Raw genomic sequence first — 13,530 nt, 5'->3', positions numbered from 1 at the left:
TTAAAACGTGTAGTCATCTGTTGACCTCCGAGGCTGTAAAAAGTTTTTTGTCAGGACAAAATGTCTACAGGGGAGACACAAGAGTCGAGGAGGGACACAAAGGGACTGGAAAGAGATAGAAGTGGCTCAAAAGAAGCAATCTAATAAGAAAAATGATCATAAAATCATGTGAATTGTCTCTAGAGGGGGACGGAGTAGGAACTTTCAACTTTTATCCACAATTTAAAGTTTTGACTGAAATGTTTTTTTTAATTCAGGTTGATCAGATGAGTCCAAAGTCACTATTTTATTTATTATTTCTAACCCTAACACTTTATTCTTCAGGTTCAGAATAGTTCCTTCTCTCTCTCTCGGTCAGTCCTCCAGTGTGACTGTGGGCGCTGCAGCAGAAATCTCTCAGAACACCTTGTTCCACCAACGAAGAAGACACGCTGCTTCCTCATAGCAAAGATCGTGTATTTTTTTTATCGTGATGTGTCACACTTTAAACTTTAGACCCCCTATTCTGGCTATGCATAACTTCTCAAAAGGAAACTGGACTTTTCCCTTTGACTGTGAAGGAAACAGCGAAGTCACATAAAAAACCACGACATTAAATATACTCCATCCTTCCTGAAACACTTTGTACAGATAAGAATGTGTTTGGAATCTTTTGGCACAGAGTTTTCTGTGCTTATCAAGGTTTCAAGGTTAATTATTATTCCCCAAAATGAGGTCCAGTCACAGAATATGAAGTAATAAAAACTAAACAGTTTAGTTAAGTATTAATAAATTATGGCACTGGTGTAAAAAAAAAAAAAGTAATTGCAACTTAACAAAATAATAATTATTATTAATATGGCAGTCAATAAATACAGCTTTTATTTTATTTATTACAAATATTTTATTTTCACGACTAAAGCATGACACCAATAAAGTGAGTTACTGGTTAATTACAGATCTAGAAACTAAAATAAAGATGTGTTTAATCAAATGAATCTAAATCATGTTCATATTTGACAGGTTTGTCAGCCCTCAGGTGGGACCAGGGGCCCAGAGCTGGGCCTCTGTTGGTCTTATTTACAGGAACTTAACGATTAATCGATTCAATGAGGAGAAAACCAAATATGACGCTGGTGCGGAAGAGTTGTCAGTGATCCTCGGAAACAACAGCGGAGTGAGACCTCTCTTCCTGCGCTCTTCTCTGCTCGCCGCTTTAGGAAACGTGGCCTTACCGAGACTCCGGCAGCATCGCGGTGGTAGATGAATGACAAACACACCGCTGTTACCCTCCACCTCTATCCGCCTGTCAGTCTCCGCCGCGGCCCCAGCAGTGCCCTTGAAGCCCCCGCTCTGAAGAACCATGTCTGAGGCTGAACCAGTCCCGGCCTCGGCCCCGGAGGCCGCCGCCGCCGCCGCCGCTGTCCTGGAAGCCCTGAACGCCACGGACTCCAACGGGACCGAGGCGCTCAACGCTACGGCTAAATTCGTGGCCACCCCGGAGGGCACGGCGCTGGCGTACGGCAGCCTGGTGTTCATGGCGCTCCTGCCCATCTTCTTCGGAGCCCTGCGGTCTGTCACCTGCTCCAAATCAAAGGTAACTTTCGTCTCTTCAGCCCCGCTGCTGCTGCTAGCCTCCGCCGGCTAGCTAGCCTCGGCTAACGGCTAGCTAACTAACGGCTCTCCGGGCGATTCCGACTCTGAAATCATATTAATTAAACCCAAAACCGAGGGAAAAATATGTGAAAGTTAAAGCCCCTTTTGGTATAAATCATAATTAAATTTTAATATTAAAATAAGCGTCTAGTGAAGCGGCTTTAATTGTCAGCTGTTTGCTCTTTAACGGTTATTTCAGCCGTTAAAAGGATAAAAACTCCCACTTGTTGCTCGCGGCTCTTCTGTGCTGCGTTCACGGCCCCGAGCTGTGAGAGTCGATGAGGCTTTAAACTTAATAAATTAATAAAAGCACATTACACACTTTAGTTTGTTCTTTGGCTGGTTTTGTCCTGAGAGGTGGTGAAACTCTATCCAGGTGTTTATTTACCTGCTGTCAGACATTGTTACCTGTCACCTGAAGGGATTTAAAGAGACACGCACACAGGAAGTGAGGGTGACGTTAATTGAGTATGGGGGATTTATCTGGACATGCGCAGTCGTGTCCTCTGATGGAGCTCTGACTGACAGAAGAAACTGAAACAAACAGAAAGTTAAAGTCAACGAGGACTGAGTTCAGCTTCGGTTTATATATTTAAATATATGTAAATATATACATGTAGACATGTAAATATATAAATATGAATATACACTCCTTTGCCACGTCATTAGGTACACTAAGAGAATACATTCTCCACTGAATCACTACGTTTGTTCTCACTGATTTAGACTTTTTTATTTATTTTTTAATAAAACTGACACTGCCTGTTTAATAGATGCTTAAAAATGTTAAACTTATATCTGAATTAGGTTTTTGTTATGCGCATATTTGTCAGTGATGAAGATTAGAAATAGAGATTATGTTGGTAAGTGGTTTGAGGAGAGAAAGCTTGACTTAGTTCAGTGTTTTCTTTATTATTTGACCTTATTTGACTTGTTTTTGATTTAAAAATAATATTTAACAAAAGTCTCAGAGTACATTTTTGTCAACCAGAACGTTTCCTGATTAAAAACTGAGCGTAAACATTTAAAGTTTTGATCAGGGCTGAGTTTAACAGATGGATTTTAAGATTTATATCAGTCTTGAGTGGAAAGATTCGACATCCATTCATTAAAAAACATAAAATAAGTCCTTCAGAGAGGTCCAGATCAGGACAGAAGCTCCAACTCTGAGAGCAGCGTCAGGATTTAAAAAGTCTGAGGACAGAGAAGAGCTGGACAGATGAGAAGCTAGAGGGGGACGATGGAGGAGACGATGGAGGAGACGCCACAAACCTTTAGGTGAAAATCTAAAACAGTTCAGCTCCTGCTCTTCCTCTCTCTCTCTCTCTCGTCCTCTCTCGTCCTCTCTCTCGTCCTCTCTGTCTCGTCCTCTCTCGTCCTCTCTGTCTTTAAATAAGTCTGGGTGATGATGTGTCTTCTGTTTTCTGGCCCTGCCTCCCAGTCCTCCTCTTTGTCTCCGATCTGATCCGTCTCTCTTTCCCTGTCTGTCTGTACACATCTGTCTGTCCACCCATTCTGTCCGTCTGTCCGTCCTTCCGTCCGTCCGTCCGTCTGTAGGAGCTCGGAGACAATGATTACGACTCTGGGTTCAGAGTGAGTATGAAGAGCTGCCGTGATGCCGAGCACACTCACACCAACACGTCTGTCCACAGCACTAACACCAGACGACGTCTTTACTCTGAAAGTCATGTCAGTTAATTAAACACAGGAGGAGACACCAGTGATGGAGGACACAGAGACACCAGTGATCAGAGACGTCCCGATCAGTCTCGTGGTCCATCTAGGGACTTTCTGATATGATCATGATCAGGCCTCAGCCAAGAATGATCTGTAGTGGTTATTTATTTCAGCTCTGTCATAAACTAAAACCACGTCCCTGTAGCATCAACACTTCTTCTTCTTCTTCTGTTTTAATGGAGGCAGGCTGGAGTTAAACCTGCTGAAAATCAAAGACGAAGAAGAAGAAGAAGAAGATAGGAGGAGATAGGTTGATTTATAAGGTCAATATATTTCACAGGCACGTCTGTTAATCTTTATTCTTCTACTATAAAATCAGTTTTCACTCTGGAGAAGCTGCAGGTGAACAAAATAAAACATTCATCTGATTATGGACTTTTAAAAGCTTTATTCATCTGCAGTGACGTCTTCTTTTGACTATACCGTCATCTCTGTTTCAGTGTAGTTTTATTTCTATAACATCACAGACGTCACACGTCGTCTTAGTAAACTGCAGAAAGAGTTTTAATTAAAGTAAGTCAGTAAATAAACCTTTATCTTGATGCAGCAGCCACATTTGATTTGTGTGTTAATGGATTAAACACTGATGATGCTTCATTGTTCTTGGGCTCATGTGACTCCCAGGATGATGATGATGATGATGATGATGATGTTCCTGCTAGCTGCTAACTCAGACTAACACAGTGTGGCTCTGTTTTAAATGCATGAATCTAACTGTTGACGGTTGTCGTGACTCACTTCAACAAGCAACGTTACGACTAAAACGAGACTCTACAACTCTAAATTATGTCTTTTTATTTCAGCAGAAAACACTCAGAACCAGCCAAGAGTTAGCATTAGCATTAGCATTAGCATTAGCTGGCGTTCAAAACGTGCCTGTTAAGAAAGGAAAATATTATTAGATGTAATTTATGCAACTTCAAGTCGCCATAGTTACTGTTAATTGTATGTTTATCGTATAAACGACAAATGGAGACAGTTCTGCTTTACTTTCCCTCTTTCTTTCATTCCTCTTCTTCCTCTTCTTCCTCTTCCTCTGTCCCAGTTTGTCTCTCAGAGGAGTACATGAAGGAGAATATAGATGGAGGTGACTCTCAGGCTCCTCCCTCTGGGACGTCCGTCAGTCTGCAGCAGTTCCTCCATCTCTCTGTTTGTTTGGCAGCAGCTGTTAAAGATCAGACGTTAACGTTTAACGTGTTAAAGCGTCAGACCAAACATTAACACCCTGATCTGGTCTCTAGAGTCCAGGTGTGAACACTGATCTGGTCTCTAGAGTCCAGGTTAAACAGGTCCAGGTGTGAACACTGATCTGGTCTCTAGAGTCCAGGTGTGAACACTGATCCGGTGTCAGTCCACATGTGGAGGTGGTCTGGGACACATGTGACCTCCTTCCTTTGGTAGTGTGAACACACAATGAGTCCTGGGTCACAATAAAGACCACCTACTCAACAGGGCTGATCTCTGACATAACGTCTTCCAGTGTCTCTGAACTCGTCCTGTCTCCTGTGTTTCCTCTCTGTCCTCCCAGAATGCAGCAGACATGCCGGAGACCATCACCAGTCGGGACGCTGCCAGGTTTCCCATCATCGCCAGCTGTACTCTGTTTGGGCTCTACCTCTTCTTCAAGGTAGGTCGGGGGTCTCCTGGGCCCTCCTCCAGGGGCCACCATCATCATCATCATCATCATCATTTCTCCTGCAGAGGTTCATGGTTCTAATGTTTCCTGTTGTGACGCAGGTGTTTTCTCAAGAGTACATCAACCTGCTGCTGTCTGTCTACTTCTTCGTGCTGGGCGTCCTGGCTCTGTCTCACACTATGAGGTAAATCTTTGAGAGCTGTGACGTGTTCGGATAAAAGCTCAGTAAAGTTCAGCTGCCCTGACGTCCGTTCTCTCCTTGTCTCAGTCCCCTGATGTCCAGAATCTTTCCAGCCTCTTTCCCAAACAAACAGTACCAGCTGCTCTTCACTCAGGGCACCGGGGAGTCCAAAGAAGGTGAGACCTGCCGCGCAACTCGCCACCGATTCTTTTCACAAGTTACAACCCATGTCCAAGTCGATTTCTTTCAAAAAGTCTTTGTTTTCTATTAAAAAAATAATAATAAGAGTCCCCTGTGAAATATGAGGGGCAGTCAAAATCAAATGCAGCAGTACCCACAATCCTCTCTGCTCCACTGTGCCATGCTGGGTGTCAACTGAAGCTAGAGAAGCTGCTCTTTCCATTGATACCAAGCATCACATAGCTGGAGCTAACCAGCTAGCCTCAGCTAACAGAGGAAGCAAACAAACAAACAAACTTCGAATGTCAAAATGTCTTCTTCTGTCTCAATATTTCATCAAATCCAAAAACAATTCACAACAAATGAAGCTGTTTTTATTGTCTTCTCTGGTCCACATGACTCTACGTCAACTGTCCACCACATGGTGACTTACCTGACAGAATCTGAGCCTTTTCTCAGTTTCATACATGCTCCATTGCCTCCATCTAGTGGCCAAATGGTGGTACTACTGATATTAAATACAATCCAGCAATCTAGCAGTGAAAGTTAGCTTAGCACTGATACGCAGCATGCCTTGGTGACTGGTTTCTCTGGGGAGTTACATGTGTGAACAACATGGAGGAAATCTGAATCTTCTTCTGGATTGTATAATGATCACAATGGTAGAATGTGATGATGTCCAAGCTAAATAAAATGTCCAAAGGTTGAATTGTGTGTACGTTGTCTCCTGTAGTGGAATCAGTAGGATTTTGTAGCCAGATTCACTTTCAAGGGGTAAAAACCCCAATGTGGAACACTTTGGGTTCTTTGGTTCTCCACATGTCCAAATGGAGAGTGGGCCTGGTTCTATTTTTACTAGAACTTTGTAGAATATGTGTGCTTATTGGGTATCCATAGAGACCAGGGTCAGGAACATGGACCTGGTAGTTCTGGAGATGGTCCTTGTTAATTTTGGATGAGTTTCACCTCACACCCCCTAGGACTTGATAGGTTGAGGGGCGTATCCTCAGACTGCTCTAGTTGTATCTGTTCACAGTGCAGTTCTTTCACAAACAATCACTTTGGTTTTCAGTCAAATGTTGTGCAAATTTTTACCCAAATTCCGCAATAAAATGCAAATCAGTCTGAGTTACCATCTGGCTCGGTGGACCAGTGGTTAGCACCGTCGCCTTACAGCAGGAACACGCTGGGTTTAAACCTGCTGGAGCCTTTCTATGCTGAGTTTACTTCCTGGTGATTCTAAATTGACCGTAGGTGTGAATGGTTGTTTGTCTCTTTGGGATAAAGCTGTGATGGACCAGTGACCTGTACAGGGTGGAACAGTGGAACAGGGCTGGGACCTTTTGAACATGATGCTTTTTTAGATTTAATCCAGACCCGTGTCTCTTCATCTCTCTACAGAAATAGTCAATTATGAGTTTGACACCAAGAACCTGGTGTGTCTGGTCATCAGCAGCGTGGTGGGAGTCTGGTACGTGCTCAAAAAGGTAAAGTCTGAGTTCAGAGCAAAGCTGAAGGTTAGACGTCGTGCATCTGTCGACGCTGGTCAGTCACTGATGAACCTGTTTGTGTTGCTTCACAGCACTGGATCGCCAACAACCTGTTCGGCCTGGCGTTCGCTCTGAACGGAGTCGAGCTGCTCCACCTCAACAACGTCAGCACCGGCTGCATCCTGCTGGGGGGGCTGTTCGTCTACGACGTCTTCTGGGTGAGAAGCGTCGATAACACCTAATGATCCACATTCATTCAGACCATGAGAGGGAAACCAGCAGCACAAACATCTGGATTTCATTAAGATGCCTTTAGAAAGGATGCTATAGGCCTAGGCTGCTGGGGGACTTCCCATGATGCACCGAGCTCAAGCTTTCTTCCTGTTAAAAGGTTGCCTCAGTGCTGCTCTGGGTCCTGTTCAGCATCTTGAGTCATTATTCATTATTGATGCTCAACTTAACTCCACATCACATTAAGCCCCGCCCACATGAGCTGATTGGTCCAACAGATCTTTACTGGAGCAGAACTGGTTCCCAACAGAGAGACTCCAGATAAACTTTCAACCACAGATAAATTTGTGTGCAGGGAAAGAAAGAATCAACATCTTCAGTCTAAATAACATCTGTTCTGTTCTCCCCCTCTCTCCCCCTCCCTCCCCCTCCCTCCCTCCAGGTGTTTGGGACCAACGTCATGGTGACAGTTGCCAAGTCGTTCGAAGCACCAATCAAATGTAAGAGACCATCCATCTGCTCCTGCTGATCGTCTTTAACGTCCGCTCCACTGTAGAAATGAGTCACTGTCTCAGAACATCTGGTTATTTCTCTGTTCCTGAGCTGAAAGCAGCATTTTATATTCATTACTCTTCCTCTTCTTCCTCCTCTTCCTCCTCTTCCTCCTCATCCTCATCCTCCTCTTCCTCATCCTCCTCTTCCAGTGGTGTTTCCTCAGGACCTGTTGGAGAAAGGTCTTGGAGCCAGTAACTTTGCCATGCTGGGACTGGGGGACATCGTCATCCCCGGTATCTTCATCGCCCTGCTGCTGCGCTTTGACGTCAGGTAAAGCCCCGCCCACTTTCTTCCTCTTCCTCTTCCTCAGGTGAGTTTTTTTCCTTTTCTGATCTTTTGTTTTTCCCTCCGCGCAGCTTGAAGAAGAACAGCAGGACGTATTTCTACTCCAGTTTCCTGGCCTACATCTTCGGACTGGGCCTCACCATCTTCGTCATGCACACCTTCAAACACGCGCAGGTAGGAGGAGACGGGTCAAAGGTCGTCCACCGTTTGACGCCTCGGTGAGTGATGGTTAACCCGCTCTGCTGTCGGTCCGTCTCTCTGCAGCCCGCTCTGCTCTACCTGGTCCCCGCCTGCGTCGGCTTCCCCGTCATCGTGGCGCTGGTCAAAGGAGAGCTCACGGAGATGTTCAGGTGGGTAACCATGGCAACCGATCCCAGACCGAGCCCTGAAATAAATAAATAAATAAATAAATAAATAGGGGGGACTTCATTGTTATTATAAAAGTACAGAGTGAAACTAAACCAACCGCCCAGGATAGAAATGTGTCGACAGGATTTAGAAACAAGATGTAAATAGGATGATAGAAATAATATAATCTATGAGTACGTCCAAAAACACAAAACTGAAACAAGAGAATCTGGACTTGTTGAGTTTCTAGAAGATCTATCATCAAAGTGTTCAGCTCTAAATGTCTGCTGGAGGATTTAGGTTTAAAGAGGAACATCTGTGGGTGGAGTCCACCTGAAGGTCACATGACTAGACTAGATTTGAGTTTCTGGTCATTAATGGAACCACTGATGGAGACACAGTCTACTTCCAGGTGAGTATCTGTTCGTTGCTCAGGTTAGTTTCAGGTGGACTCCACCCCCAGATGTTCCTGTCCTGATTGGAAGCTCTTCTAGAAACACAACACCTTGTTGTTTCAGCTGCTCTGTAGCTTTGTAACTTCACCAGCTTGTCCATCATCTTGAAGATCTTGTCTCAGTGTCTTCTGTCCTTGACACTGAGGTGAGGACTCCTGGATCTTCTCGTAGCTGAAGATAGCTCCTCATGTCTCTAAGACGTCTCTAATCTAAACCATGTGATCAGACTGGAGGTCGGAGCCTCCTCATCATTTCATTTCTTCTTCAGAGCCTCCTCTTCTTTCTTCCATCATCATCATCATCATCTTCTTTTCTGTCTCACCTCCTCCAGTCATCTCTTCCTCTTCCTCCTCCTCCTCCTCCTCCTCGTTTGTCAGCAGTAGATCTCTGTCGTAACTTTTAATTTTAGAGTTTAAGACTTACAACTTACAGCATTCTTTCTTTCTGTCTTTCTCCCTGTTTTTATCACCTCTTTTTTTTTTTCTACACCTCCTCCATATCTCTCGTTGCCCCTCCATCCATCCATCCCCCCCCTCCCTCCCCCACCATGGTGACCACCACCCGTGGTTAGCTATGAGTCCTCGGAGGAAGTTCTTCCCGCCTCCCCCAGACTCACTTCCTTCCCAACCGTCAGCGGCTCGCCCGCCAGCCTGGCGAGCTCCATGGATGCCGTCTCTATGACGACAGGCTCCTCCACGCGCCGCCGTCGGTTACAGCCCGCCGCCATGTAGAGGCCCCGCCCCTCTGTGTACACTGTCCCCGCCCTGTCTCACCTGGGCAGGTAAAAAAAAAAAACAGTTGTCATCCATCCGACAGAAACAACAAGCAAAACAAAACAATCCTGGAACAAAAGAGGAGTGGTCAACTAGTTGGGGAGGGGGAGGGGGGAGTCACATGACTAGAGTCTATAATGACCTGATACTCACCTGGACCTGGAGGAGAAGGTTGTGATCATGTTTTCTTGTTTGAATTAGTGATACTACCAACACATCAATGACCACAAACCTAATTCTTCTTCTTCTTCTTCTCCTTTACTTCTTCTTCCTTCTTTCTTCTTCTTCTTCTCCTTTACTTCTTCTTCCTTCCTTCTTTCTTCTTCTTCTTCTGCTTTACTTCTTCTTTCTTCTTCTTCTTCTCCTTTACTTCTTCTTTCTTCTTCTTCTTCTCCTTTACTTCTTCTTCCTTCCTTCTTTCTTCTTCTTCTTCTTTACTTCTTCTTCCTCTCCTTTACTTCTTCCTTCCTTCTTTCTTCTTCTTCTGCTTTACTTCTTCTTTCTCCTTCTTCTTTTCCTTTACTTCTTCCTTCTTTCTTCTTCTTCTTCTCCTTTACTTCTTCTTCCTTCTTTCTCCTTCCAGGTACGAGGAATCTTCCCCAGAGGAGGAGGGGGCTAAAGAGGACTCAGAGTCAGAGAAGAAGGATCAATAGCATCCATCGCTGCCCCCCCCCACCCCACCCACCCTCACCTCACCTCACCCTCTTTCATGCAGCGCCACATTTCACTGAAGCCCCCCGCCCCCGTCCCGCCTCAGCACCATCTTTCCCCTACGTCATCGGCGGTGGAGGGAATACGAGGTTCTTGTTGCCAACGTGTTTTGTCTCTGGTATCCGTGGGAACGCCCACCGTCTCCATGGCTACCGATTTAAAGGTTGTTTCAGACTCTGCGCCTACCACGACCAGACCGGATCAGATAGTCCAGGAAACTCGTTTAAAGGAGCGCTTGGTTTAAAAGTCAAAACAAGCGCTCCTGGCCCTTTTTTTATGTTTTTTTTATTTAATTTTATTTTACTTGCTTTGTCTCTAACGCCCTCAAATAAAGAACCACAGTCCGTTAAAGTCAAACCTGTAGGTCATCCAGACGTGGTTCTTTGCTTCCTGGTTCATTTCTGCTTCTTCAGCGTTTCAGCTGGTTCAGTTTTTATTTGACTTGGTTTTATTTTCACTTCTTGTACGAGGCCAGAATTTTAAGGTGAAGAACCCAGTTAGAAGTTTACATTCATTTAGATGTAAACTGTGTTTACGCCCCGACCTCATGTGAAGCTGCTGACAGGAAATAAATCTCATATCTGATCAGATCCGTGCTGCTTCAGACTGAAACCTGCAGTGGCTTTTAGTTTTTATGTTTGGTTTTCTTGGTGTTTTGTCTGAGGTGGAGTCAGTGTTGAGTTAAACCACATCAGGATTCATGCGTCCAGAGATGGAGCTGGACCACGAGCTCAGCAGTGTTTCTAGTTACTTACTGACTTCCTGTCTTTGACTCTCCACTCGAGGTAAAACCTTAAAAAGATCTGGTTTCATTCCCAAAGGCTTCGTCCATACGTCTGACTCAGATGATGCTTGTTACTGGAATACATTCAGTGTTTGTTGACAAGAATCTCCTCTTCTTTCAGTCATCAAAAATATAAATAATTTAACTTTAAGGCTGACGTTGTTTCAAGGCGTCAGCATCGACTTTAGTTTATCCATTTCTAGGAAAAATCATCCTGCTGAGATTAGAAGACGTAAGAAACGGTTTCCTGGATGTTTGGACGACATTCAGAGAGTTTTGTTCAGAATACGATGAATGTTCTGGAAGGAACTCTGGACCAAATGTTCCCCAACACTCGGCTCCTTTCTTCTGTTCTTATTTAACCAGACAGGTGAGCGTTCACCTGCAGTCACTCGTGTTTCATTCTTAAAGTTCTGGCCTGTGAGGAGTAAAGGGAGGAGTCCTCCTCATTCTTACACCTTATTGATGTGTAGGCTGAGAGGGGCGGAGCCCTGTGGCTGCATCATCCAATAAGCTGCAAGAATGGGCCACGGAGACAAATGATTGGAGGGTTTTACTGAAGCGTCCTCAAGTTGGTGCATTAACAGGAAGTTACATCAAAGAATCACAAACACTGGTTGTTTTTTCTGCTGCTGGCCTGAACAACCTGAGTCTTACTGACAAAGAAACTTTTGCCTTCCTCCTGTTCTTTTTATAAAGATATGAAAGTGTAAGAAATGACCAGCAAATTAGAAAAGTGGCCAAGTTTATAGCTCAGAGTCAAGTGAAGTCACTAACTCACGGAAACAGATGAAATGACAACAAACCTGAGGCAGCAGAAACACATTTCCTGACTGTGAGGGTCAATCTTGAAAAGTTTCTTCTGGAAACTACATCTCCCATAATGCAACCTGATATAAAACAGTCTCAGTTGGCTCATGATAAAACTGTTAAAGTACACTTTAATAAAGGGATTTTAAGGTTTACAGAAATGTCTGGATGTAAAAAAAATAAATAATAATATCTGAAGAAAAAGTCCTGCTCACAGAATCCAAGAGAACTACAGATGTTCATCTTTGTGGATGCTCGAGGAAAATCCTTCTAACTGGACACGTTGAGCCTCACATTAATATTCTTGATGTTATTGATGTGGATGCTTTATTAAGAGATGCACAGTTTTGTATTTTGATGTAAAAACAAAAAGAATAAAAAGAAACATGTTCATGTTCAGCTGAGTGATGTCCAGTCGCCCTGCGTCATTTTAAATATAATGTACCTGAAATGGTTATTTTTCTTTTCTTTCTTTTTTTTGGTTTTCTTTCTTTTCCTTTCTCTGGTTGTATTTGTGGAGGCGGTCGTATTACGGCCCAGACTGTGTCTATTTTATTTGCAATAAAGTTTTTGGTGTTTTTATCACCGTATAGAGAAGCATAACTCTTGAGTCTGTGTCTGTTTGACTTTAAGGAATATTTTGGTGGATTTGTTTTACTTTTTCAGTTTATCGTTATTATTTAATAACTTAAATGAGATTTTATGCAATAAAGTAAAGCTTGGCCCAGTTTATCAGCTTGTTTTGAGACATCCAATGTTTAGTGTGATAGGTTTTTAAAGTATTTATATGAATATCAAAAAGAAAATGATGTAACAGACGGCAGGTATTTTGTAGACAACAACAGAGGAGCTACAATAGATCCCTGAGGAACGCCAAATTAAACGTATACTACGCATCTCCATCTACAGATGTGAGGCTTGAAATCTTGATCATACATGCAACTAAATACCTTACTATGCTATTTAACTACTATTGAATACTTAATGTTACTTGAGTTTTGTTTCTTTTGTTAATTTTTATTATTTTTACATCAAATAATAAATAAAAGGTATTAATAATATTAAAATAAAATTTTATTGCAGTTCTGACTTGTGTAGTTCATTTGTTTATTCAAACTGGAAAAAGGATTTCATGTAAGATTTTAGTCTGTTTTTATTCTGAAAAATGCTCTGCTCTGTTGATGGCATTGGCAATGTCTGTTTCGTTTATTACACAATTTAACTTTATTGTTTTTGTAGATTTTGGATTCTTATGTTTGTGTTTTTTGCTCAGAATCAGACACATTCCCAGTATGTTATTACAACTGCAGCCAAGTATTTATACATGGTCATCCAAAAGGCAGATCATGTAGGGGGTTTTAGAGAACAACAGAGGAGCTACAATAGATCCCTGAGGAACGCCATTTGTAGGTTTCATAACGTCAGATAGAAAATAACAGCATTTAGTGATAATAATAACTTTTTATTGCAGTCCTAATAAATAGTTCATTTATCTATTTAAAATGGAAACATGGGATTTCTTTCAGATTTTGGCCTTCCTTTCTGTTTTGAAGACATTTGTCAGAAATGCATTTTTATTATTTACTTATTTATATGAATTATTTTTAATATTATGGATCCCTTTTAAAAAAAAAAGAAAGAAAGAAAGAAAAGGAAAAAGAAAGAAAAGTAAAAGATTTTTGTGTTTAAGACGAGACGCATTTATTCTGAAAGACCAAT

General features: G+C 42.8%; 1 protein-coding gene across 2 annotated transcripts; it reads left to right on the top strand.

The window, feature by feature from the left end:
- Positions 1–972: 972 nt before the first annotated feature.
- On the top strand, positions 973–12,414 carry hm13 (histocompatibility (minor) 13; the record flags this gene model as incomplete). Of its 2 annotated transcripts, none has more annotated exons than XM_084552991.1 (11): positions 973–1,576; positions 4,901–4,999; positions 5,110–5,192; positions 5,277–5,365; positions 6,771–6,856; positions 6,952–7,077; positions 7,533–7,590; positions 7,795–7,915; positions 8,002–8,104; positions 8,195–8,280; positions 10,090–12,414. In XM_084552991.1, exons 1-11 carry the CDS (start codon positions 1,343–1,345, stop codon positions 10,157–10,159), a joined length of 1,155 nt encoding a protein of 384 aa, XP_084409117.1. In that variant the 5' UTR covers positions 973–1,342. The 2 variants fall into 2 exon arrangements, with proteins under 2 accessions (XP_084409117.1, XP_084409116.1); XM_084552990.1 differs by lacking the exon at positions 10,090–12,414 and adding an exon at positions 9,305–9,464.
- Between the last annotated feature and the right edge of the window lie 1,116 nt (positions 12,415–13,530).

This window comes from Chelon labrosus, assembly GCF_963514085.1.
Source record: "Chelon labrosus genome assembly, chromosome: 10".
NCBI classification, from domain to species: domain Eukaryota; kingdom Metazoa; phylum Chordata; class Actinopteri; order Mugiliformes; family Mugilidae; genus Chelon; species Chelon labrosus.
The sequence above is the reverse complement of the archived record's forward strand: the minus strand, read 5'-3'. Positions and strand labels throughout refer to the sequence as shown.